General features: G+C 38.6%; 1 protein-coding gene across 2 annotated transcripts in view; it reads right to left on the bottom strand.

Annotated features, from left to right (window-relative positions):
• The window catches only part of LOC126236130 (TELO2-interacting protein 1 homolog), a 153,475-nt gene that overhangs the window by 78,908 nt on the left and 48,824 nt on the right, over positions 1–25,743 (bottom strand). For both annotated transcript variants that reach the window (XM_049945207.1, XM_049945208.1), the window contains 3 exons: positions 19,337–19,665; positions 2,245–2,453; positions 202–384 (listed from right to left, as the gene is read on the bottom strand). In XM_049945207.1, the coding sequence (XP_049801164.1) occupies positions 202–384; positions 2,245–2,453; positions 19,337–19,665 (721 nt within the window). The remainder of the gene's footprint in view (positions 1–201; positions 385–2,244; positions 2,454–19,336; positions 19,666–25,743) is intronic.

Here is a 25,743-nt window from a genome sequence, read left to right as displayed (position 1 = left end):
TCTCTCGTATTTTTCAACTACCCTTTCAGAATATAGAACAATTTAATCAAGAACAACCCCAGACTCGAAATATTTTTGGAAATTGGGAACCTGAAGACTTTATTAATGTAAGGAATATAGGATGATATACATAAAAAACAGATATCTGCTAAGAACTGAAAATACAAGTGTGTAGGTCACTAACGTGACACTTGTTATTACCTCTAAGACCACAGTCCTCCAGTAACGAGATCCCTGAAGTGTCCAACTCAGCAGCATCCAGCAACACATCAATTAATTTGCGACAATGTACAGGTGACTGAGACAAGCGCAACAAATGAGCAGGAGCCAGCAATTGCAGATAACCTTTCAACTGATGCAAGGCAGACAGTTGTTGTTCTTCATCTACAAAAAACATAGCAAGTAGTTACAACTTTTAAACAGTTATTAAACGAGACACAAAGGGATTATGGATATTAGCTGCCAGTGGGCATTGATATATATCAATGGGACAAGTTGAAAATTTGTGCTGGACCAGGATTCAAACCCAGGTCTCCTGCTTACAAGGCAGATGCACTGACCACCATGGCATCCAGACACAGTGGCCACCCCAACCACATGGCCTACCCTAGCAACCCTTCCTGTCAGATCCAAATTATCAATTTATACCAGAAACTACTCATTAGTTTCATTACTTGTGGCATCTGCACTGAAGGGAGATACCACACAAATACAGGATAGGGCAAACAAAGGTGGCCCAGAAAACAGAGTTCCAGGGTACAAAGTAACACAGCACAGGAAAGGAAATACAGAACTAACCTGACTATAGCAGGTGTTGATAGTGACCACCATTCATCTCTTGGCACTTCTGGGCCCTGGTTAGCAAGTTATTGAAGGTGGATTGAAGCTCGTCTCCTGGAATTGCTTCAATATCATCTGAAATGTTCTGCTGTAGTTCTTGAAGACTACGAGGATTGTTCTGATACACCTTAGACTTGTAGGCTTCTCACACACTGACGGAGCAGCCAGCTAGGGCCACAACCAGACTGACCTCTGCTGACAACTCTGTCAGGTGTGAAGATTGTGTAAACATGTGCCAAGGTTCAGCCAGCTGTATCAGCAGTTGCCCCATCTTGTTAGGTGTGGTTCTATGCATACTTTCATACTTTCATGAGTAATCGCACCCACTCACTTGGACCATTTTTCTTGCCCCACCTTGTACATAATTATTATATAGCATGTAATTAGGAGGGAAAATGGAATAAAATGGTCCAGCAAGTAACAAATCCACATTATTCTTTGTGAGCTAAGAATCATTCAGTGTTAACATGCCATAACACTGAACAAATAACCACCTGGATATAAGCTGTTTATTCATGTAACTTAGGACAAGGATCATCATAGTATGTCTGGACCTGACATAATAAATGACTTTAAAATTCCAAACTTACCAAAACACACATTAAACTGCAAGAAAACTACCATTCACACTGACTGTACATCATATTATCATTTCCTACCACTCCAAAAAAGAAGATTGCATAGGGAATGGTGTGTACACATTTTTCATAAGAATCTGAATCTTGTGTAGTTTTCTTAGCACTCCAACTTCTTCTTTTTTTTCTTAATTGTAATTTTTTATGCGGCAATAAACCAAACCTGCCCCCCCCCCCCACACACACACACATACACACAAACAAAAATTAAAAGAAAAAAAAAAATTCTATGGAGGAATCATATCAATTGTTTTGCAACAAGCACACCATATCCATACTGATACCTGCTGTGAAGTATTACAAAAAATGCTGGTAGTGGGTCTAAATGTACACTGATTACAAATTTAGTGCAATGTACATTTAATGTCTGGATGACACTCAGAAAAACTAAACTTTGTTTGTCAGGACAGTGTACAATTTGTTACAGGATTATTTCAAAAACCCCATTTCAGACCTGATCATTCTGAGATTGACAGGCAGTATAATCCTGGGGTTGCATACGGGTTGACAAATCCATTTGTAGAAAAATACTTTGCCAACTACTCATCAAAATATTAAGTTTGAAAACGGAATTATCGACCTATCTGAACATACAAAAACATAGTGTCTAATTTACATATTTCTTGTTACAAGCCTTATACACCACTTACACATACAGTTAATATTTTCGGCTCATAAATGATTCAATTTAGATTATTAGGAATATCACACTGATATAAAAAATTCAAATAAAGCAACAACAAAGAACTCCACTGTGAGGAGAACCTACCTTGTCGGCAGTGAAGCAATTCTGGGAGGGCCTCTACGAGTGAGTGCAACCTATTTTCTACAACAGTGATCAATGATCCCCCATCTGATGACAGCCTTTCAGAGAAATTAGATACAGCAGTTGTTGCACATTTAGACACTGGTGCATCAGAATCTTCTGAGAGTACCACAACAGTATCTATCAGGCTTGGTATAGCACCGGACAAAATTCTAAACAAGAAAAACACTTCAATCATAAAAATTATCAAATTGTGCATATTACAGATAAATATGATTCCAGTTTGTGCCACATAAAAGAGCTGATGGTAACAAGATGTAAACATGTCGCAAATATCAGTTGTCTCCATGTACAGAGGAACAGCTCGTCTATGAATAGTAAACACCATTTGCCATATAACCTACCCTAGGAGACAGCTTGCTACCCTTTGGACCATGCTTCCCGATATGTTGCCTACCTTCAAGTTTCAGAGCTTCCACAGAAACAAGTGAAAAAAAGGATTTTCCATCATCACGTAATGTGACACAACCCCTATTGTGTCTGGCATACAAGTACAAAGAACACATCCTTATTCGTATACATGCTGTTATTTGCTGTAGACCGTGATTCTACAGTGTCACTGAGTTGGATTTTTCTTGAACTTAGGATAATAAAATGGGCTTTTATCCCTTCACTGGCAACCCATGCTTTTGTATCTGTGCTTGAATGTATCTTGCAATGTACCTGTTTATAAAGACATAGCAGTTTTGTCTTATCTGTCTGTTTCCACCCAGATCTGGTCTCTGTATTTGTGTTTAACTCAACATATTTATTTGAGACAACATCTCAACTGAAATATTTCATTGAATCTAAATCTCAATACAAGATTCTACCACTGCAAGCCGTAAATGAAGATGATGTATTGTACCAAATGGAGGATCTGACAGAAATTTTTAAAATTACAAGCAAACCAAGCGATTGGCTAGCACTTACCATTAGGAGATATAATTCCTTGTTCTGTTCTCACTTAATTGTAGATAATAGTAATCCTGGATTTCAATATTAAAAGTTCCTTCCTCAAAGGTGAGTGAGGACCTGGTTGAAAAAAGACTGAACAGTAATGTTGGGGCAGGGCATTCAGACTACTAGTCAAGATGGACCCACCTCTTGAGAGGATGAAGGTTGGCAATAATGAAGGAAACTGTCTCAGAGACAGCAGGAGGTCAAAGGCATTACATAGGTATTCAACGTGTCATCAGCTTCAGTTCAGTGATGACAGAAAGATAGAGTGAAGAGTAATAGCAGGTTAAAAGATGGGAGGGAGGGGGAGAGGGTTGGGGGTGTGTGACAAAAAATAACTGAGTGAGTACATAAATAATACAACTCTACCACAGAGGGAACTAAGATTTTTACTTGATTTATTATTGATGAGAATGGTAAAGATTTGTAAGCAGCAAAAGATGATGTAACTGAATTAAGTTATGTTGAGCATGATGTGGAAGCATTGGTTCAAATAACCAACTTATCGAACAGACGGTGAAAATGCCCAAGAAAATAGCTCTTTTGACTCAAAGACTACTGTACTAATGCAGGTAGGCGAAGTTCGTCAGTGCAAACTACAATATCAGGTCAAGTTTCTGAAATTACCCATGCACAGTCAGATGTAACAAAAACTGTCAATAAATTATGAGTTCTAGTAAATAATAGTTCGGTTGAGCAACAAAGACTTTTAAAGGAGCTGTTTGGTGCACATAGACATCAAATGGTTTATGATTTATTTAAATGGACTTCTGAGAAGGACAAATTAACTGGCAAAATAATAAACTTATTGAATGAGAAGTAAAAACTAATGAACAACTGAAAAGTCATATAAAGTACGAACTGAAAACAAAATGAAAGAAACAGGTACGGGTGACTAGATCACCATTTTGGAACAGATAAAAGAAGAGATAAAAATCAATTAAAAAGACTATTGCTGAGATGCGAGAGAGGGGGGGGGGGGGGGGGAAGTTACAATAGAACATCGCAGCTGCAATAGGAGCCAGCAGTTAAAAGTTCCCATCAAACAAATATATGGTGTGGTGGCTGCACCAATAATTAATGTCAACATTAATACGACAGAGGCAATTCCAGATATTGTTACCTAATAAGCAGAGCATACATCCAGTTGTATTTATACACCCTTTCAGATGGAATGCCACACTCATGGACTGACATACAGTGGATCAGATTTGTTAGTGGGACGTCCAAAGTGATATTGTTCTTTGGGCCACTGAGGCAGCAGAATATTGTGATAGTTAAGAAGATTATAAACATGCTTTTCTTGTGAAGTACTGGTCCAGTGGTATTAAGGAGGGCAATATGTAAAATTCGGGAAAGGCAACCACTCACCTATAGTGGACAATGCATGGAGCCCAATAACATATAGCAGAAAACAGCACTCAGACTAGCTTTCAAGCACTTTATCTTTTTCTAGCAATGCTGAACTATCTTGCACCATTTGAAGAAATCGTGAACAGTTTACCACGCATTTCTACTAACAGCTCATCATGAGAGCTGTCCGTCCTTGGTAGTTGAGTGGTCAGTACGAAGGAATGTCATACCTAATGGCCCGGGTTCAATTCCTGGCTGGGTCGGAGATTTTCTCCACTCAGGGACTGGGTGTTGTGTTGTCCTTATCATCATCATTTCATCCCCATTGACATGCAAGTCACCGAAGTGGCGTCAGCTCTAAAGACTTGCACCAGGCGAACGATCTACCCGACGGTAGGCCCTAGTCTCACAGCATTTCCATATCATAAGAGCTACTCTTAAATAAATCTGACGATAATTTATGGATGAATCCACTACCAAAATTGCCTACGAATGGAACCATTTGGGAGCAGAAGATATTGTCATCCTTACAGATAAGGTAGAACACAGAAAACATCAGATCGACAGTAAGATCTCTGGAGAAAAGGAATTCTATGAAGGAGATACCTCACTCTGGTGTGAGTAATGGCTGGTATGTATCTATAATAATCAGAAAGAATTTTTCCAATTAAGAGGAAGCAGTTACTGGAATTATACCTGTATATGTGGTTTCCTGGATGTTTTGAAGTAAGAACTTCTTTGAAGATAGTAAATGATTTGCAGTTGCTGGAAAAAAATCACATTCTGTTTCTGACTCAGCGAGTGGTAACATTTTAGCATCTAGGTTTTTTTTATGTTGTTCATGTTCACAGAAATGGGATAAGCCAAGAGAAATAAGCTCATCACAAATGCATGTATTAGAAAACAATTGGCTCAATTTTGAACACTGCAACTCCTCACGTTGGCTTGTGTTTAGGTATATCTAATTAAATTTCTTGCCTGTGGTAATTATGGGTTAATCAGTTTAATACTTGTTACAAGATGTCACTATTGCTGAGTCCTGGTGCATGTCTTTCACATGATAAGACTTGGTACAAGAACTTACAGGTATGTAAATGCATGCTGTGAATGCCTAAACTCAGCAAGTACAATGATCCTTTCACGAAACTGACAGGCAAGGGTGTCAGAAAGGTATAATTCTGAATAATTGGATGTACTGTTTACTAATTTAATTTGGTTGTAAGTTATTATGATGAGACTTTGTATTATAGATGGATAGTTGTACATGCAGCCTGATTTTTGTGTGTGATTTGGAGGCTGTGATCTCAAACACACTGTATTCCGAAGATGTGATGCAATTTAATCCAACCTGTATTCGATGACTGAAAACACACACAAATGCATCATTGACTGATCAGAATTAGACGGCTGTTGTCCTCATGAACACAAATTTTGGCGGCATCAAGTAGAACAGGTATGAACGTTTCATACTAGCACTTGGAAAAGTATAATGAAACTACAAATATCTCTGCTGCAGAGTCAACAATCAGAGACTGATAAACTGCATTATTGGTGTTCAAATGGGTGGGACAGATGACACGCTGTGTGAATGCAGCAATGTGCATGACCAACTGCAAAGACACTTTATGAATGTATTTGTAGGCTGTTATGAATGGAGTATGGAACCGCTAATGGCCTGTGGTTAGAATGATGACATCCCTATCATGCTAGCAGATGAACTTGGGTGAGAATTTAAAAACATACAAGCTGGTGGCAAGTATCATGATGATTAGTCTGCTCCCTCCTGAATCCTCATGATTTCAATTTGTAAGGTCACAATAATGATGTTTGTGAAACCTGTGAACCTCTGTCTTCCTCAATTAAATTTTTTGATGTATGATCTGAAATCCAGGAGGATAATTACATTAAATGTCTTCTGGTATATGTTATACAACTGTTACATATGTTGTTGCAATCTGATGTCCTGGATGGCTTTTAATGGACCTGACATCACCACTGAGGGTCATTCCATATGCCAGGTCCTGAAGCAAACAAGACTACCCCTTGAGTGACTTGGCTCAAGGTAAAACTCCAGATTTTATAAAATAATATTTTGAGACTCCAGATCAATAATGACTGAACATATTTAAATTTACCTTGTTAATTCAGTCCTCCCCATTGTAAGACTTCATAATTTCCTGGCCTTGATCCATCCTAAAGTTATTTCTCTATGTATAGCCTAGTCTATGTAATCCTGTATGATCATGTGAATATTTGCAAAAATTCTATCCACTACATCATGTATGAAACCATACTTGTCTAATCCTCTCTACTGTACTATGTAAGATGATAATTTCATCTGTAAATCCATATTCTATGTAGAATTTCTTCCAAATGTTAAATATCAGTCACTTATGACATGAAACTGAAGATTCTGTTTACAGCTTTCCCAGGTTTTCCATATGACACGACCAATTGGTGGAGCAAAGAGATAACACAGGGACACACTGCCTCATCCCATCCAATGAATTATAAAACATTAAAATAAAAAGTTATTTGTGCTCATCAAATTAAAAACAAACTGTGATGACACATACTGTATTTATCTGACTAAATGACAAGGTTTTTCCCTAATTTGCTGAAAAATGCAAATGTAAAATGACATTCACAGATTAAACCATTATTCCTGAGGTCAACATTTTTACATTGTGTAATAGGTCAATAAATGGCAAGTGGGAAGCAAATTTCGTCCTGCTACCAACCATGGGAATGTATAGCATATATCTTGGCTTTATATGGAGATCTACCTTGGTTAAATCACAGTTTACTTGAACCCAGTTGTAGCTGGAATTGAAAGGACATTAAAATTGGACAAACACTCAACAATAGTATATGTTTCTGCAGAAGACAAACTGATGCAAACAGAAATATGTTTGCAGAGAACACTTGAAACATGAGCTTCAACAATGGTGCTAAGGTTGCTATTACTCTAAAGCACTGATGATTTTCATGGTCCTCTACAGTGTTAACTCAAAATGGTATGATTTCTGCCAACTCAGCTGTAAGGAGCCAGAGAGGACAATGTACTGCTGTCATTCAGTTTGCTTACATGGTCAGCTCTGTAAGAACTGTAAATTACAGCAAAGGATAATGGATTCAACTCACAGCCATGACTGTTGAGAAACATGTCTCCATGAGATCATGATTCACAATTTGTTCACATGCATTGTACAATGTTAATTCATGAAGTAGAGACCACAGACAACTTTACAGCTGGAAGAAAATTTGGTGTCAAACAAGCTAATGTTAATAGGTGGTGTCAGATGAAGAATAAATTAAAGAATGCCAATTCTACACACCAAACTTTCAGGGGACTGAGCCAGGAAAGGTTCCATGAATTTGAGCAGCAGGTTGATCAGCATGTGTGAGAAAAACACTAAAGACTTCCCAATTAGTCACAAAATTATCCCTATGAAGAAGCTGGAGTTAAAAAATAATCTTCCAACTGCACACATCGTGTAATGCAAAGCAAGTTCTCACGTGTGAATGAGTATCACGAAGAGAGCTGGGCTTCTATTATGATGCAGAATAATGCTACTTCCTCCGATGTTTGATGAAAACTATTTGCATATCATTATCATATAATCAATCTGATAAAATGTTGTGACTATTTGATAGACCATATGGACAACGCCTAGTGGACAACTGTTTATTTTGATATGCCATCAAACATTACTGTCAACGTGAAGGGTGTCGGAAATGTTCTTAAACCAATTTCTGGCAATGACAGACCAGAATAACAGTAATGCTGGTGGGTGCTAATAGATGGAAGGAAGCTCCTGCCATATATGATTCTTCACAGGAAAACCATACAATAACAAAAACTGCATGCAAGGCTTATCTCACAAAATGTGATGGATGACGAATGACGTTGTTGTTGTTGTTGTTGTGGTCTTCAGTCCTGAGACTGGTTTGATGCAGCTCTCCATGCTACTCTATCCTGTGCAAGCTTCTTCATCACCCAGTACTTACTGCAACCCACATCCTTCTGAATCTGCTTAGTGTATTCATCTCTTGGTCTCCCTCTACGATTTTTACCCCCCACGATACCCTCCAATGCTAAATTTGTGATCTCTTGATGCCTCAGAACATGTCCTGCTAACCGGTCCTTTCTTTTTGTCAAGTTGTGCCACATACTCCTCTTCTCCCCAATTCTATTCAATACTTCATCATCAGTTATGTGATCTACACATCTAATCTTCAGCATTATTCTGTAGCACCACATTTCGAAAGCTTCTATTCTCTTCTTGTCCAAACTATTTATCGTCCATGTTTCACTTCCATACATGGCTACACTCCATACAAATACTTTCAGAAACGACTTCCTGACACTTAAATCTATACTCGATGTTAACAAATTTCTCTTCTTCAGAAATGCTTTCCTTGCCATTGCCAGTCTACATTTTATATCCTCTCTACTTTGAGCATCATCAGTTATTTTGCTCCCCAAATAGCAAAACTCCTTTACTACTTTAAGTGTCTCATTTCCTAATCTAATTCCCTCAGCATCACCCGACTTAATTCGACCACATTCCATTATCCTCGTTTTGCTTTTGTTGATGATCATCTTATATCCTCCTTTCAAGACACTGCCCATTCTGTTCAACTGCTCTTCCAAGTCCTTTGCTGTCTCTGACAGAATTACAATGTCATCGGCAAACCTCAAAGTTTTTATTTCTTCTCCATGGATTTTAATACCTACTCCGAATTTTTCTTTTGTTTCCTTTACTGCTTGCTCAATATTTTGATTGAATAACATCGAGGAGAGGCTACAACACTGTCTCACTCCCTTCCCAACCACTGCCTCCCTTTCATGCCCCTCGTCTCTTACAACTGCCATCTGGTTTCTGTACAAATTGTAAATAGCATCTCGCTCCCTGTATTTTACCCCTGCCACCTTTAGAATTTGAAAGAGAGTATTCCAGTCAACATTGTCAAAAGCTTTCACTATGTCTACAAATGCTAGAAACGTAGGTTTCCCTTTCCTTAATCGTTCTTCTAAGATAAGTCGTAAGGTCAGTATTGCCTCATGTGTTCCAACATTTCTACGGAATCCAAACTGATCTTCCCCGAGGTCGGCTTCCACCAGTTTTTCCATTCGTCTGTAAAGAATTCGCATTAGTATTTTGCAGCTATGACTTATTAAACTGATAGTTCAGTAATTTTCACATCTGTCAACATCTGCTTTCTTTGGGACTAGAATTATTATATTCTTCTTGAAGTCTGAGGGTATTTCACCTGTCTCATACATCTTGCTCACCAGATGGTAGAGTTTTGTCAGGACTGGCTCTCCCAAGACCGTCAGTAGTTCTAATGGAATGTTGTCTACTCCCAGGGCCTTGTTTCGACTCAGGTCTTTCAGTGCTCTGTCAAACTCTTCACGCAGTATCGTATCTCCCATTTCATCTTCATCTACATCCTCTTCTATTTCCATAATATTGTCCTCACGTACATTGCCCTTGTATAAACCCTCTATATACTCCTTCCACCTTTCTGCTTTCCCTTCTTTGCTTAGAACTGGGTTGCCATCTGAGCTCTTGATATTCATACAAGTGGTTCTCTTTTCTCCAAAGGTCTCTTTAATTTTCCTGTAGGCAGTATCTATCTTACCCCTAGTGAGACAAGCCTCTACATCCTTACATTTGTCCTCTGGCCAATCCTGCTTAGCCATTTTGCACTTCCTGTCGATCTCATTTCTGAGACGTCCATATTCCTTTTTGCCTGCTTCATTTAGTGCATTTTATATTTACTCCTTTCATCAATTAAATTCAATACTTCTTCTGTTACCCAAGGATTTCTACTAATCCTCGTCTTTTTACCTACTTGATCCTCTGGTGCCTTCACTACTTCATCCCTCAGAGCTACCCATCCTTCTTCTACTGTACTTCTTTCCTCCATTCCTGTCAATTGTTCCCTTATGCTCTCCCTGAAACTCTGTACAACCTCTGGTTCTTTCAGTTTATCCAGGTCCCATCTCCATAAATTCCCACCTTTTTGCAGTTTCTTCAGTTTTAATCTACAGTTCATAACCAATAGATTGTGGTCAGAGTCCACATCTGCCCCTGGAAATGTCTTACAATTTAAAACCTGGTTCCTAAATCTCTGTCTTACCATTATATAATCTATCTGATACCTTCTAGTATCTCCAGGATTCTTCCATGTATACAACCTTCTTTCATGAATCTTGAACCAAGTGTTGGCTATGATTAAGTTATGCTCTGTGCAAAACTCTACCAGGTGGCTTCCTCTTTCATTTCTTAGCCCCAATCCATATTCACCTACTATGTTTCCTTCTCTCCCTTTTCCTACTCTCGAATTCCAGTCACCCATGACTATTAAATTTTCGTCGCCCTTCACTATCTGAATAATTTATTTTATTTCATTATACATTTCTTCAATTTCTTCGTCATCTGCAGAGCTAGTTGGCATATAAACTTGTACTACTGTAGTAGGTGTGGGCTTCGTATCTATCTTGGCCGCAATAATGCGTTCACTATGCTGTTTGTAGTAGCTTACCCCTATTCCTATTTTCCTATTCAATATTAAACCTACTCCTGCATTACCCCTATTTGATTTTGTGTTTATAACCCTGTATTCACCAGACCAGAAGTCTTGTTCCTCCTGCCACCGAACTTCACTAATTCCCACTATATCTAACTTTAACCTATCCATTTCCCTTTTTAAATTTTCTACCCTACCTACCCGATTAAGTGATCTGACATTCCACGCTCCGATCCATAGAACGCCAGTTTTCTTTCTCCTGATAACGACATCCTCTTGAGTAGTCCCCGCCCGGAGATCCGAATGGGGGACTATTTTACCTCCGGAATATTTTACCCAAGAGGACGCCATCATTTAATCATACAGTAAAGCTGCATGCCCTCGGAAAAAATTACGGCCATAGTTTCCCCTTGCTTTCAGCCGTCCGCAGTACCAGCACAGCAAGGCCGTTTTGGTTAATGTTGCAAGGCCAGGTCAGTCAATCAACCACACTGTTGCTCCTGCAACTACTGAAAAGGCTGCTGCCCCTCTTCAGGAACCACACGTTTGTCTGGCCTCTCAACAGATACCCCTCCGTTGTGGTTGCACCTACGGTATGGCCATCTGTATCGCTGAGGCACACAAGCCTCCCCACCAACGGCAAGATCCATGGTTCATGGGGAAGACGAATGACCTTATGCTCCATAAATTTAGACAACATTTTCTGTCAAGCGCAGTGATCTGGTGCTGTAATTTGGTTGAAACAACAGTCGAGATCGCAATAACATTAGTTTATTAGGACTGGTTTCTGCTTATATTAAAGTCATCCTCAGATTTTTTTTGGGGCCCCTATGGCTAGTGCTGGCAGCTCCTCAGTTTGTTACAATGACAATGTATGATCATGGTATCATGTGAAAAACTGAGGAGGTGCCAGCACCAACCACAGGGGGCCCGAAAAATCTGAGAAGCCGAAACTGGTCATAATAAGCAAATGTTATTGCAATCTCAACTGTTGTTTTAACCAAATGGCCTTAAACTAGATTGGTTGGAGGTTGTTTGGGAAAGAATACCACTCTCTTTGTTTAACATACAGAAAATTTTGGTACTGAATTCTTTCAGCGGACACCTCATCCATGAAATTAAGGTTCTGATATCAAAGAACAACATAGACTTGAAGATAATTCTTGGTCACATGAACTCACAATTCAAGTAATGGATGTTGTTTGAATAAACCTTTTTTGTGGGTTGGCCTACAGCAGCTTTACAGTGAGTGCTTTCTTCAAGGATACTATGCCATCACTCCCGAGAGAAGTTGAAGAAACTTCCAATATTTGTTCTGGGCTACTGGGAACTTACTGCCTGGGGTAGAATCTAAAATAAGCTATAAGAAAAGGATTCAGTAATTGTTACATATCGAATGCTATGAATGGCTCAGATGAAATAATATGGAAATAGTGCCAGGAAGGAAGAAATGGCAGCAGGCTTACAAATGAGGATGATACAGGTGTGTTACTGTTGGTGGTGTTGAAGACAATTAAAAATAGCATTAACATAGACTACTAACTTAGATAGGAAGCAAAAAAGAAGTGAAGATAAAAATCAATGTACATTTTTGTTTACTTTATTTCTCTTTGTGTTACCAAACTGTAGACTACCAATAAATGACATAAGTTTAGGATGGATAAAATTTTAACTTTTTAGGCACATACTTTATATCAATAAAACAGTTTGTAATTCTAATTAGCCAGAATATGTTAAAAATAAAAATTTCTTAAGGCGCTCTTCAAAAAAAAAAGAGGTCATTTTATTTCACAGTCATCTTATAGTTGGGTAAATTGTATTCAGTCTGCACATTTGAATTGTATTCTTTATGCTAATACTTGTACCTAAAGTTTCACTTGAAAAAAAAATCACTCCCTTTTATTGACATAGCTTTATTCAGTTTAACTACACATATTGAACTGTTCTTTACTGAACCAGCTTAATTTGTGATACATAAATAAGTTATGGCAGACATTTTTCTGTGTAGATCCAGATATGCAGTCAAATACTGATACCAAAGAAGCTTAATACCCTGTCTCAAAAAAATAAAAATATATTATAAATAAAAAACCTGAAATTAAAATTTGACTGGGGCCTTCAGCCAAAGACATGCTTTAAAAGGAAATAATTTTAAAACTAATAATGATGAGAAGCAAGTAAAACCAAAATGGTGTCAGCCCAGTTTACCAGCAGAAATGACTATCCCCATTTGAAAATCCACATTAGAACAACAATAATATGAAAAGGATACACTGCTATTTATGCATTGAGGCAGAGACAGGCACAAAAAAAAATCTTCCTTCTGAAATGAAACCCCCCCCCCCACACACACACACGCACAAGCACAATTCACACACACATGGCCACTGTTACTGGACACCCCATGATCCCAGCACCCAGAGACAGTGGCTGTGTGCCGTGTGTGTGTGTGTTCTAATTCATAAGTAGGACTTGTTTTGTCCAAAGCTTATACGTTCAGCAGTCTTTTCCGTTGTGCTTGCCTGCAACTCAAAGCCTCCTCTATGAGGTGAGTAAAAATCTATCCTTTTCATAGTGCTGTCTTTCCCCAGTGGGGGTTTTGCAGCATTTAAATCAAACAATCGTTAAAATATCACATTTAATCTAACAGTGTAAGCTTGCTGCATCAGAAACACAGTGCAGGCAATTTTAATCTCTGCCACTGCATTTACTTTTGATCACTAATTTCTATTTTAGAGATGAAGACAAAAGATAATACCACTGAATGTTGAATCATTACACTGACAAGACACAAATATTTGTTATGCACAATTAAGTCACCATTTTGTGTACAAAACGAAGAAAGAGCTTGTACTGTGGTCAGCATTATTACAAAAGAAGCTCTGATATCAGTATTTTACTATCCTTACATTATTACTAAACAATATTTATGTTACAATTTAGTATTTTTTATTGTTTTCACTTAAGAGGCAGTGCAGATGTACAATGAAAGACACTCATTGCAATATGCTACATCTTTCTAAGAAATCATATTAATTACTAGCAAACTTTCAATAACTTTCATTCCTTTAAGTGTAAAGATTTATTTTCCATTCTTTTATCAAAGATAAAATCTTATGATTCCAATCCATTATCCATTCGGGCAATAGTTTCTTATAGAAGGGGTTAGCAATGTTAAACAGTGTCAATGGAAAATTTATTTCTTTCCTTGAGCACATTCCTACAGAACTTTGAGCCTTATTTCTCCTGAAACAAGGAAGGAAGGAATTGAACTGCTGCAAAGATGAAAGATGGATAACTCCTGGGATGAATATATCTTATGCTAGAAACAGTGTGTTCTATACAATTCAGAGGCACAGTGATGGCAAGCACTGCACCCAGTAATGAATAACCATGTACAGACGCATCATAATTACTCCAATTATTTATATAGACATCACATGCACTGCCAATTAATGGTGGTTTCAAAAATACAATCTCAAAGGAGATTATAAAATTCCTCAGGTCACTAAAAAGTAGTAATTGTGCTAGAAATAATGGTGTTTATAGCAGAATATTTACCTCTTGTGCTAACATTGATAGGACTGCTCTTAAGCTATCTTCGTATCAATCCTTGACTTGGAGCAGATGTACTGACACACACTTGCATTTGCTGTAGTACCATGCTTCTACAAAACTGGAGATGAGTAAACCAACTTTAATTACAGAACTATATCACTCCTTCCAAACTTTTCAAAGTTGTTGGAGAAAATGGCAGTTGAAAGAATACTGACTCATTTAACAGAGCAGAACTTGGTAACTGCCTCTCAGTCCAGCTTCCATAAAGGAGGTTGACAGAGCATTAACAATAAAAATTACCCTCTTGCTATAACCTGTGACCTTGCCAAAGCCTTTATGTGGATCACAAGAGCCTACTTAGCAAACTAAAGTGTTGTGGCATTAATCATGTCTCTCATGCATGGATGGAATCTTATCTATCTCAGGCTTGAAACTAACTTCAACAACATGTGAAATGCTACAAGGACCAGTGATAGACTCACTCTAGTTTCTAACATGCAAAAATAATCTTCCAATAACTTTAAACAGCAGTCAAAAACTATAATGTTTGCTGATGACACATGCACACTAATCAAGGGTTCCAACTCATCATCAACAGACACAACTCATACGCCAGCTGAAGCGACCCAAGGGTAATAGGTTAGTTTTAATCTCACAAAGATGCACACTGTGCAATTTCAGACCAGCTACAATTACATGTTAGGACCACATGTAGACATCAATGGCCTTATACTATATGACACATGCTGTGCAAAATTCCTAGGGATCCAGCTGGATAACAAGTTAAAATGAAGTCAACACCTCGATAAACCAATCACGAAGTTCACTTCAGTGTGTTAAGCCCTTAGAACCACGTCTCATTGGATTGACCTAAAGACAAGTATGTTGTCTTATTTTCCATATTTTCACTCCCTGTTGTCTTGTGGAATTATATTCTAGGGCAGTGCACATAAAGAAAAAAAACTTTTATTCACCAGAAATTAGTACTAAGAATAGTGTCTAAAAGTAGATAACTGTACATCTTGTACAAGCCTTTATAAGAATCTTTGAGTTCTCACACTCACTTCCCAACACATTTATTTCTTAGTGAGTTTTGTCAATGACGATAAAAATCAGTTTCAGCTGAACTGTGATGTACATAGTCATAATACAAGACACAACATGTATTTTCACGCAAACTTTGCCTCTTTGTCTAAGGTTCAAAATAAGCAGTTTTCCTTGGTGGTAAGACATACACCAAACTCTTGTCTAACATAAATCAAGAAACTGAGAGTCACTACCAATCCAAAAGAAAATCAAAAACACACAGCACTGGCTACTCTATAATAACAAAAATAATGGAAAGGATACTGGAAAGAAGAGAATGGGAATAAGACGAACAGTACGGCTTTCAGCACGAAAGGTCAACAGTGGACCCAATTTTTAGTATAAGACGGTTGATGGAAAAGAATTGGGAATATAGATAAAACCTTGTGAAGACGTTTCTTGAGTTACTGAAGGCTTACAATAGCATCCTCACAGAAAAGGTATAGAAAGCCTTGGAGAGGAGTTAGAAAACAAACAACTGAAATTCTCCAAGCAATGTATGACATAAACTTCAGCTGTGCCCAGATCCAAGTTTGAAGAACTGATTGGTTTACAAATGTTACAAGGTTGAAACAAGGAAGTGTAGTGTCATCATTATTATTTATAATGGTGATGATTGAAACTGTGAAAGAGATGAATGAAGCTCACAGAGGAAGAGAGATGAAGTTATTGCTATTTGCTAATGGCATTGTGGGGTGAGAAACCACAGTAAGCAGGTAAAGGAACAATAGACATCTTAAATTAAAATTAATTTATGTTGAGCTGGTTAAAGCAGCACCATCAAAACTCATTGAGATATTGGCAGTGATTTTTGACAAATGCCTTTGAGGTGACAATGCTCAAAAAGAGAGGAAAAAGGCAACAATTACATCAATATTTAAGAAGGGCAACAGGAGAAATTGTGCAAGCTATCGTGGTATTAGTGTGATGCCATCCTTGGCGAGAGTCTACGGCCGTATCCCAAAAAAGAGGCTAGAAGAAGAAATAACTGAATCTGAAGAACCAATTGGATTCAGATTTGGTTGCTCCTGTATTAATGGAGTATTTACCCTCAAAAACTTAGTGGAGAAAAGGACAGCCAAGGGGCATTACGACCTACCTTTTCTTTGTAGACCTCCAGAAAGCTTATGACACAGTTCCACAGAACAAGCTATGGACAAGAATAATTGATAATGGTGTGTCACCGAGCTATACACCTCTACCATGTTGTACAGCAATGGTAAAAGTGAGAAATCAACTATCTCAAGAGTTCGAGGTGACAAAGGGATTACGCCAGGGAGGCACACTCACCCATACACTCTTTAATATCTACCTAGAGGAGGCACTAAAATCCTGGAAAAGCAAATGCGGAGGAATGGGTATTCTCATAGATTATGCGATCCTGTTCACTTAACTTTTTGCTGATGACCAAGTGTTAGTAGCGGGAGATGAGGGAGATGCAAATTATATGCTCCACAAATTAAAGGAAGAATATGAAAAATGGGGTCTTGTCATAAACACATCTAAAACAGAATATCTGAAAGTGGGAGAAAATGCTGTTAACGACTTACAACTCGGTGCTGATACTGTTAAAGGGTGTCATAATTTTAGGTACCTGGGAGTGACACTGTGGTCCAATGGTAGAAGTATGGATGATATAAATAAAATTGGCCAGGGCAAGTGAGCCATAAAACAACTAAATGGTATTCTCTGGTACAAAAACATAACGCGCAGAACAAAACATACCATCTACCGCACAATTATTGAAAGTATCACAACATATGGTGCAAAGTTGTGGGGACTAATTCAGAAGCAGAAAGATCGCCTGCTGGCTGTTGAGATGGATTTCTGGAGATGGAAGTTGTGGATATTCCATGCTTGGTCATATTAGACATGATAGGATCAGAGAGGTTATGAATGTCAAAAGCACAATCCTAGACTGCATAGAAAGGAAGCACCTACTTAAAGTATGCCAGACACAAGATGGCCAATACATGTATGGCAATGGACTCCACATCAAAGAAGAAAGCGCGGTAGACCTGCGAGATGCTGGAAAGATGACATCAACAAAGCAATGGCAGCGAGAGGTCTTAATGAAGGAGACTAGAATGACCGTGAACAATGGAGATTGGGATGTGAGAGGCGGCGGCAGCCGTAGAAACCTCGCTCATAGATATAAATTAAAAAATCTAGAGATATGGAATGAAGTGCAGCGTGGAGAAAAACAGAACAATGGTGATAACCAGAGAATACAGAGATAGAAAGGGACAAATTAACAGTATAGTTCAGGGTTTTGAGACTGCAGATACCTGTAAATTTCTAGTAAGTGTGATAATGGAAAATGATAGAACAGAGGCATAAATTGTCAGAAGGGTACAACAGAGCAAAGCATTTTGCCAGTGTGTGAGGGGCTTGGTTTGGGGAAGAGGGTGCCAATGAAGTGTAAGGAAGTGATGTGAATACGTACTTTATATCCATACTGACATATGCATCAGAAACTTGGAGAATGCCAAGAATAGAAAAAGAGTAGAATCCAAGTCAGTGATATGAAATGCCTAAGAAGTGCAATAGGGAAAACGAGGAGAGGCAAAGTGAGAAATGAAGATGTCAGGAACAAAATTAGATAAGAAAAGTTGAATGAAAGAATTGAGAATAACAGGTTAGAATGGTTCGGACACTTAAAGAGAACGGAAATGGAAGAGTAACAAAATGGATGATGGAGGCAAAGTTTGAGGGCAAAAGGACAAGAATGAGAGCTAGATGGATTGACTCAATAAAGGCAAATTTGAGAAGAACAGCTATAATATAAGAATAATGGAAAGATATCAGAAAGTGGAAAAGTACCATAAACGTTCCAACCAGGCCTGATGCTGGGTAAAGGAGAAACGAAGACAATGACAACTGTAATTCTTAATGGTGATCAAGAGAGCCTTCACCTTATGTGTAGTCACTTTCTTCTGCTGATATACTGGGTGTTCAAAATTAATATCAGGGTTTTAATGATTTGTAGTGTTTATTACATTCTACTCACAATTATAAATAATACATCAAATGAAAGAATGAATTGAATGTAATAAATACTACAAATCTTTAACACCCTGATATTAATTTTGAAACACCCAGTACATCAGAAATATCTTATGTTTAGGACTCAGGAATACTTACTGCACTCGCCATTAGCAACCAAGAACTGCCATAAGAGTAAACAAAAGCAGTATTCTTAAGAATGATACAACTTAAAACATCTGTCAGAGCTATGGCAACACTATATAAAGTGGGTGCCAGAGTACGTATTGCTCCAGTCTACTGAATAATGGTGTAAATCGAGTTATGTCCTCCTTCCCATCATGTAGTCAACTGAAAGTATGTAAGGGAGCGAGACTCAAACGTGGGTTGCACACATTCTTAATCCATCAAGAAGTTTCAAAACAGCACAAACTTTGCTTCTTCAGGGTGAAAGATTCAGTTTTAAAACAAACAATCACTCAATCTATCTACAGAGAGATTGTTATATTAGAAAGCTTTTAAACTGCTGTTTTATTAAATTTGGGCTTAACTTTATCTTTGTATCCACCTGTACCTTGCACTGTTCTCCAATAAATGCTGACAGGCTACAGCTAGGCTTTTCCGGACTGACGGGTGTCCATGTTTCCGCAGACTTTCAGCCACCATAATAATGGGCCGTTCAACTTTGCTGGCTGCTGCTCTCTGCCACTCCACTGTCCTGCCATGAGCATTCTTCAGGACTGCCTCTGTATCCTGCGTAGCACTCTCTGTCCGAGATTGTTTGTATCTCACTGTGGCACTGTGGACAAGTTCTGCCAGAGACTTTGGAACTGCCATGTTATCAGGCACTGAGCTGTCACCCAACAACAGAACCAACAGTTTCCACCATGCTTCAAGAGCTACCTATTGAGATAAAACACCATGTTTCCATTCATTCATAAATTCTCACATAAAAAAGCAAATATGAACTAGATAATACAACAAAACATGTTTGTTTGGTAAAAATATTGGTAGCTAAAGATAAACTCTGCAAGATTCTATAAAAAGTATGGCAGAAGATATTTGTCAGACATTCCCTCCATTCCAGACCTAACTGAAAGAGAGGAAAGGACTGATGTATGCGTGCATAATAATTAACTAATTTTTGTCATTTTGTATGTTTTCCATTGTTCCTTAGTTTCTTTTATATTCACAAAGATGTATCCCGTACTTGCAGCTAAATGAAAGGTAGTTTGTTTGTGCCACTGTCTGTGAGATGTCTCCAGGTGCTGTTTGGAGACAGTTCTCATTCAGCAATGCTACTATGGGTAACCAACTGCCTTTAAGGGAAATCCTCCTGATAGCTTCCCATACAGTAGTATAACAAGTGGAACGGTTGATGGGGTCCAGGAACACTTGGCATGACCTCTTCTTGCTCTCCTTGATGATGCATCAAGCCTTTGCCCTGGCTAATCGAAAGGCTGTGAGGTTTTCTGCCATTGTGCAGCACTTAAACTGTCACAGAGCTGCATACCATATCCAGATGACTGAACGGCACTCATCAGCCCAATAAGACACAGGTGGCCTACTAGGATGATGAGAGGAATATTGAGATGGAAAAGTCAGCGGCATGGTGGATTACTCGTGTGATGTGGTCCATCCACTCCTGGATGCTGTCACAGCATTCAAACACAGCTAGATGGCTGAGCAGCATCCAGTTGGTTCTGCTGATCCTCCATCGTGGTTGCTTCCTTTCAGGGAAAGCTCCATCCAGTAGATGAATGCAGAGGGGGAAGTGGTCATTGGAATGAAGGTCGTCAATGACTTCCCACTGAACAGTGTCTGCGAAAGCTGGAGAGCAGAAAGAGAGATCAACGGTTTAGAATGACCTAGTAGCAGCACATAAATTAGTGGGAGTGCCTGTGTTGAGGATGCACAGCTTGTAAGACATTGTAAGTCTCTCCAAAACCTGAACCTGAAGGCAAGTAGAGGTCGAGCCCCTTAATACATTACAGGCATGAGGTCTCCCAGTATCAGAAATGGTTGGGGAATTGTTCTATAAGATCTGTTAAATCCTCAGAGTCAGTCACATCACTTATAGGTAAATACAGCAAGCAAACAGTGATCCTCTGACAACTTCAACTGCAATCGCTTGCAGGTCAATAGCTAAAGGGAGAGAAGAGTATTGGAGCATGTTAGTGACAAACAAGGTGACCCCTCCCTTGGCCCTCTCCCTAGTAAGGTCATTAATGCAATAATGTATATAGCCCCATAGTACAGGGGCATCAGATGCTTTAAAATGCATCTCCTGCAAGCACAAGCATAGGCGGCATTCTGTGCTAACAGTTTCACAGTTCCTCCACATTTATCCTGAACCCATTATGTTCCACTGTAAAATGGGAGTCATCTATCATGGAGGTTACACTTTACCCTATCTTTCCGCGGTGGGGGTGAGCCCATAGTGGGTGGAGATGTTCAGTGTTGGAGCAAGATGTGTGCCCCAGGCCAACATCAAGGTCCATCGGCTCTGTAGATGAGTCATGAGAGATGTTATAGAGAGGAATGTCAACATCATCAGACTGCATGGTTTGTGTCTCCATTGGCAGCTGATTCTTTGTCTTAGACTTCAGTTTCTTTGCCTGGGGAGGTTTCGGAGCCACAGCCTTGGAGTTGGTAGCAGCAGTGCTGGATGGTGGACCTGTCTGAAGTTTTGTAGGAGTGGGGAGCTCCGCAATGTTGGCAACACAGCCTTGTATCATGTTTTGTGAGGAGATATGTGCTTGGAAGTGATTGCAGCAGCACCAGTGCATTGACAAACACAGGTTCTAGTGCTAACACTAGCAACCTCCATTTGCGTAGCAGCATCGGTCTACTCAACTTGCTGTTTAACAACAGACGCACAGGAGGTGGTGAGCACTGGGGGCTGCATGGCCTTATTGATATTTTTGGCCTCACCATACGAGATATACTTGGTTGTTTTGATCTCCTGTATCTTCCTTTCTTTGAGGTAGACACTGCAGTCCCCACTCCTGACAGGGTGATCCCCAAAACAGTTTACACTTTTCGGAGGAAGGAAATGAACAACCAACTCCATCATGGGCAGCCTTGCAACATTTTTAATAAATGGCTTCTCCCTTACAACATCAGCTGGTGTGCTCAAAGCACTGGCATGTACAACAGCGCATATGGAGACATAAGGCCACATGCTGGGGTGAAGGAAACATGCCTTAATGTGCTCTTGAAGTTTAATGCTGCTGAAAGTCAGTATAAATGAGTCAGATTTGATAGGAACATCCTCCACCCTTTTCATGATACTCTGCATGTCAACTACTCCTTCTTGGGGCCACTCAACTTTCAGTTCTTCTTTGGAATGTCCAGCAGATCCACGCATATCACAACATCTTTGCTGCTATCCAATGTGCTGTGGAGCTCAGTTTCAATGGCGTATTCCACAGGGCATTACACTTCCTGCAGATTCGTTGTCTGCTGGGAATTAAGAGGTTTCGTCCAATAGTGTCCCACTGCTTAACTGCTTGATTGATTTTAATGCCCCTGTGATTCCCTCTAAACACTTTCAACTGTAAAAAGGAGAGATTTTCTCCAACATTCTCTCTCTTCTTTTAATTAACAAATATACATTCTGATCTTCAGCATCCATTCCGATACTAAATGTTAAACTACTCTTAACAACTCCAGAATCTGGAGGGCTCATCACATGAGGACTCTTGAGCGATTGGGTATTGGTAGCCACCAGTGGTCCACCCACTGAGAGGGAGGAGAAGATGATTTCAAGAGGCCCATCTTGGTACCATGAGCATCTACAGAAATAAAGAAGTCCATATAGACAGAGCCCTGCATGCCTAGGTAAGCCTTATAGAACTGAGGTGTGACAGGCTCCCCAGAGGCTGCCCACTAATGACTGTTCCACCTCAACAGCTATGCATCTCATCAGTGTGCAGCACACCTTGAGATTGAGGGTTTTTTATAGAAGTTTTTACCATCCTCACAACCCAAGCAATCAAGCCAAGATCCCCATTCCCTATGACACACAACGTTCCACTGCTGCACCATACAGTAGTCACTGAAGCATGCCCTGAGCTTACAGTGATGTGGGACTGGTGGTGATTACCAGTCCCCAGCTCAGGAACTCAAGGGTCACCAAGCCCATACCAAGCAAACAAATGATGGGCCCCTGAGGGTTACAGTACCAAATAACAATGTTGGCACAAAACAGGAAATTCTGTGCATTGCTGAGCTTGCAATCAGAGACCTGTTCTTCATTAGGACATGTGAAAGCAGTTCTGCATTGTGTTAATAAGGTAGATGATACTTTCTTTGGTAATTACAACTTACTGTATTTTCATTTTAGACAATTATTTGGCACACCTCCCATTTTCCTTATGAGCGTCAGTACACTCAGAATATTTTAGAAATTAAAATAACTGAAAACATTTGGTGTAAGACTTTGTTTCATTCTCTATTACATTTATCATCCATCTGCCCACTGTTTTATAAATTCCATTATTAAGGAGCATCTTGAGAAATATAAAAAGAGGAAAGGTTTATATTAACCGAGAAAAACAGATGCCTGAAATTATTTCTGCAAGCTGTATGAAAAACCTGTTTGTAGTTTCGGCTGACAGTGCTAGTCATGAAACAAAACTAATTATTTGGGAATGACTGTGTACAAGCTCAATCACACAGTAATGTGATAATACCAAATGTGGTACATCGATTATACTAAAGAAATGGACTGATCTATGATGATAAAACCAATCTCAAACATGATGAAAAGTGAGAGTTCCTAAAATGTAAAAATAATAAAAATCAGACAGCAAAAACAATGGTGTCCAAAACCAAAAGAGTTTATATTAGTACTTTTGTGAGGAGGGGTGGGGGTGGAAGGAAGGGAAGGGCTGTCAGAGCTAAGAAGATCCTTAACTCATCCAAAATATAATGTACAAGATGCTAAAATTTGTTTAAAAAATGGAGACTGCTTGATAATTAATAATTAAATAATGAGTATCATATTTTGTAATGTGAAAGTTACATCAAAACTAACATTTCTATTATATCTGTCACACTTATTCAGATAAAATCAGAAAAAAAATGTTTTAGCCAAAAATAAAAAATCTCATTATAATTAAATGTTAAATGGTAAGCTACATTTTGAATTAAAATTTTGTGCTGATTTTTTTGGTGATACGGAAGGTGCAAATGATCTATAAAATTAAAGGTGCAATCAAGTGTTTGGGAATAATGTGATGGGGAACAATAATTACATTAAATTATCTAAGTTATTAGGTTTTACAAAAGTTGGCTGAGGATTACATTTGTTTTTAGGAAACTTATCTATAATTATGTCTTCCAAATTAGACTCTTTTTTATTCCCTCTCTGTGAGCACTTAATAAACGCAAACTTGAAAGATAATGATCATTAATTTTGCTCTTCACCCATACTTCCACTTCCCTGGGGTGCTAAATGTTCCTCAAGTAGTGCAAGTTAGTGATGGAATTGTCATATAATTCAGGAGAGCCCTCTTTAAAAGAAGGAAAAAAATTATTTTCCAAAAAGAAATCATTTCATTTACTCTACACAGTCCCTGTTTTGCCATAAAGCATAACATCATCTGCTTTACACTTCAACATTTTCAACACCATAAAATTCAGGCAGATCCTCAGTAGCTTTGAGAAAAAATAGCTTTATTTATATTTTTCATAACATTGGTATGAACAAAAATTGCTTTGAAAGTTGTCTCATTTTCTTTAAATTCTTTATTCACGTGACATTAATCAGAGATTCTAAGAAAAGAATTAACTGATCTTTAATAAATGTGTTGATCGGATCCAGAATGTTCAAATTACGAGTTTGTCATCTCAGTTTCCAGAAAATCACACGTATTTTTTCCTTCCATGAAAATCTCAGCAAATTCATCATGGGATTTGACTTTGCTTGGGAAAAAAGCCCGAAGTTCCTTTTTTACATGCTGGTGTACACAATGCAAGTCATAATCCACAGATTGCAATTCATTCACGAACAGCAACTGGCGTGAAGAGTTCCTTGATATGACTGGGATGTACAATGAAGATACAGAAGAAAGATTGGACATCTAATTTTGAAGTTTGTGACCATATTTCTGGATTTGCTTCATAATGAACAGAAAGGACTATCTTAATGATTACAAAAGTTTAGAAAACAGTCCTACCATATATAATTTTATGTTTCGGACCATATTGCTTCACACAAACCTGGAAAGTTTGTGACTTTTTGAGTATAAGCACTCACTGGGGCACTATACATGAGGTGTAAGACACGTGTGACTTCTATCATTGGAGAAGAGTGTGTTTGCCGACCAGCATCAAGAGTGTCACATTCTTTTAATGTAAGGTTTTGGTAGAAGAAAATTAACCATGCTGGCATTTTTCTGTGATACTGTCAAGGCCTTCATAAATTCTACCAGAGAAAAAGAAATCATATGGCATTAAAGTCAGTCCACTCTCTTGGAGGAAGTTGTGTCTTAACAACACAAAACCGAAGGCAAGTTAACAAACAGTGAGTCTAAATTTGGAGTAGACAAATATTAAATATGGAAAACTTTAGGGATTGGTGCCTGGTCCGTTCCTATTCTTGGTCAACATTAATTATTTACCCAGGACATAGGAGAAGTCTTAAGAAACCAATATTTGCTGCTGATGAAATTAATACAGAGCCCAAACATTAAAAAAGGATACAGTCAGGTGAGTAATGAAACAGGTGTTCAGCTAGTTCAGAGCAAACAGTTTACTCCTTTATCTTACACAGATTCATATTATGCAATTCCAAAGAAATTAACTTAACAGGTATCAAAAGTAAGGATAAATAGGCACACAGTGGATAAGGCACTGTGTATGACATTCCTAGGCATCCAGAACGATAATAAATAGAGACAGCACCAGCCTGTGGATATGTTAACCAATAAGCTCAGTTGTGCAGACTCTGCACAGAAATCTCTCTCACTGTGT

Source organism: Schistocerca nitens, chromosome 2, assembly GCF_023898315.1.
Source record: "Schistocerca nitens isolate TAMUIC-IGC-003100 chromosome 2, iqSchNite1.1, whole genome shotgun sequence".
Classification (NCBI taxonomy): Eukaryota; Metazoa; Arthropoda; class Insecta; order Orthoptera; family Acrididae; genus Schistocerca; species Schistocerca nitens.
This window is presented reverse-complemented; position numbering and strand designations above follow the sequence as displayed.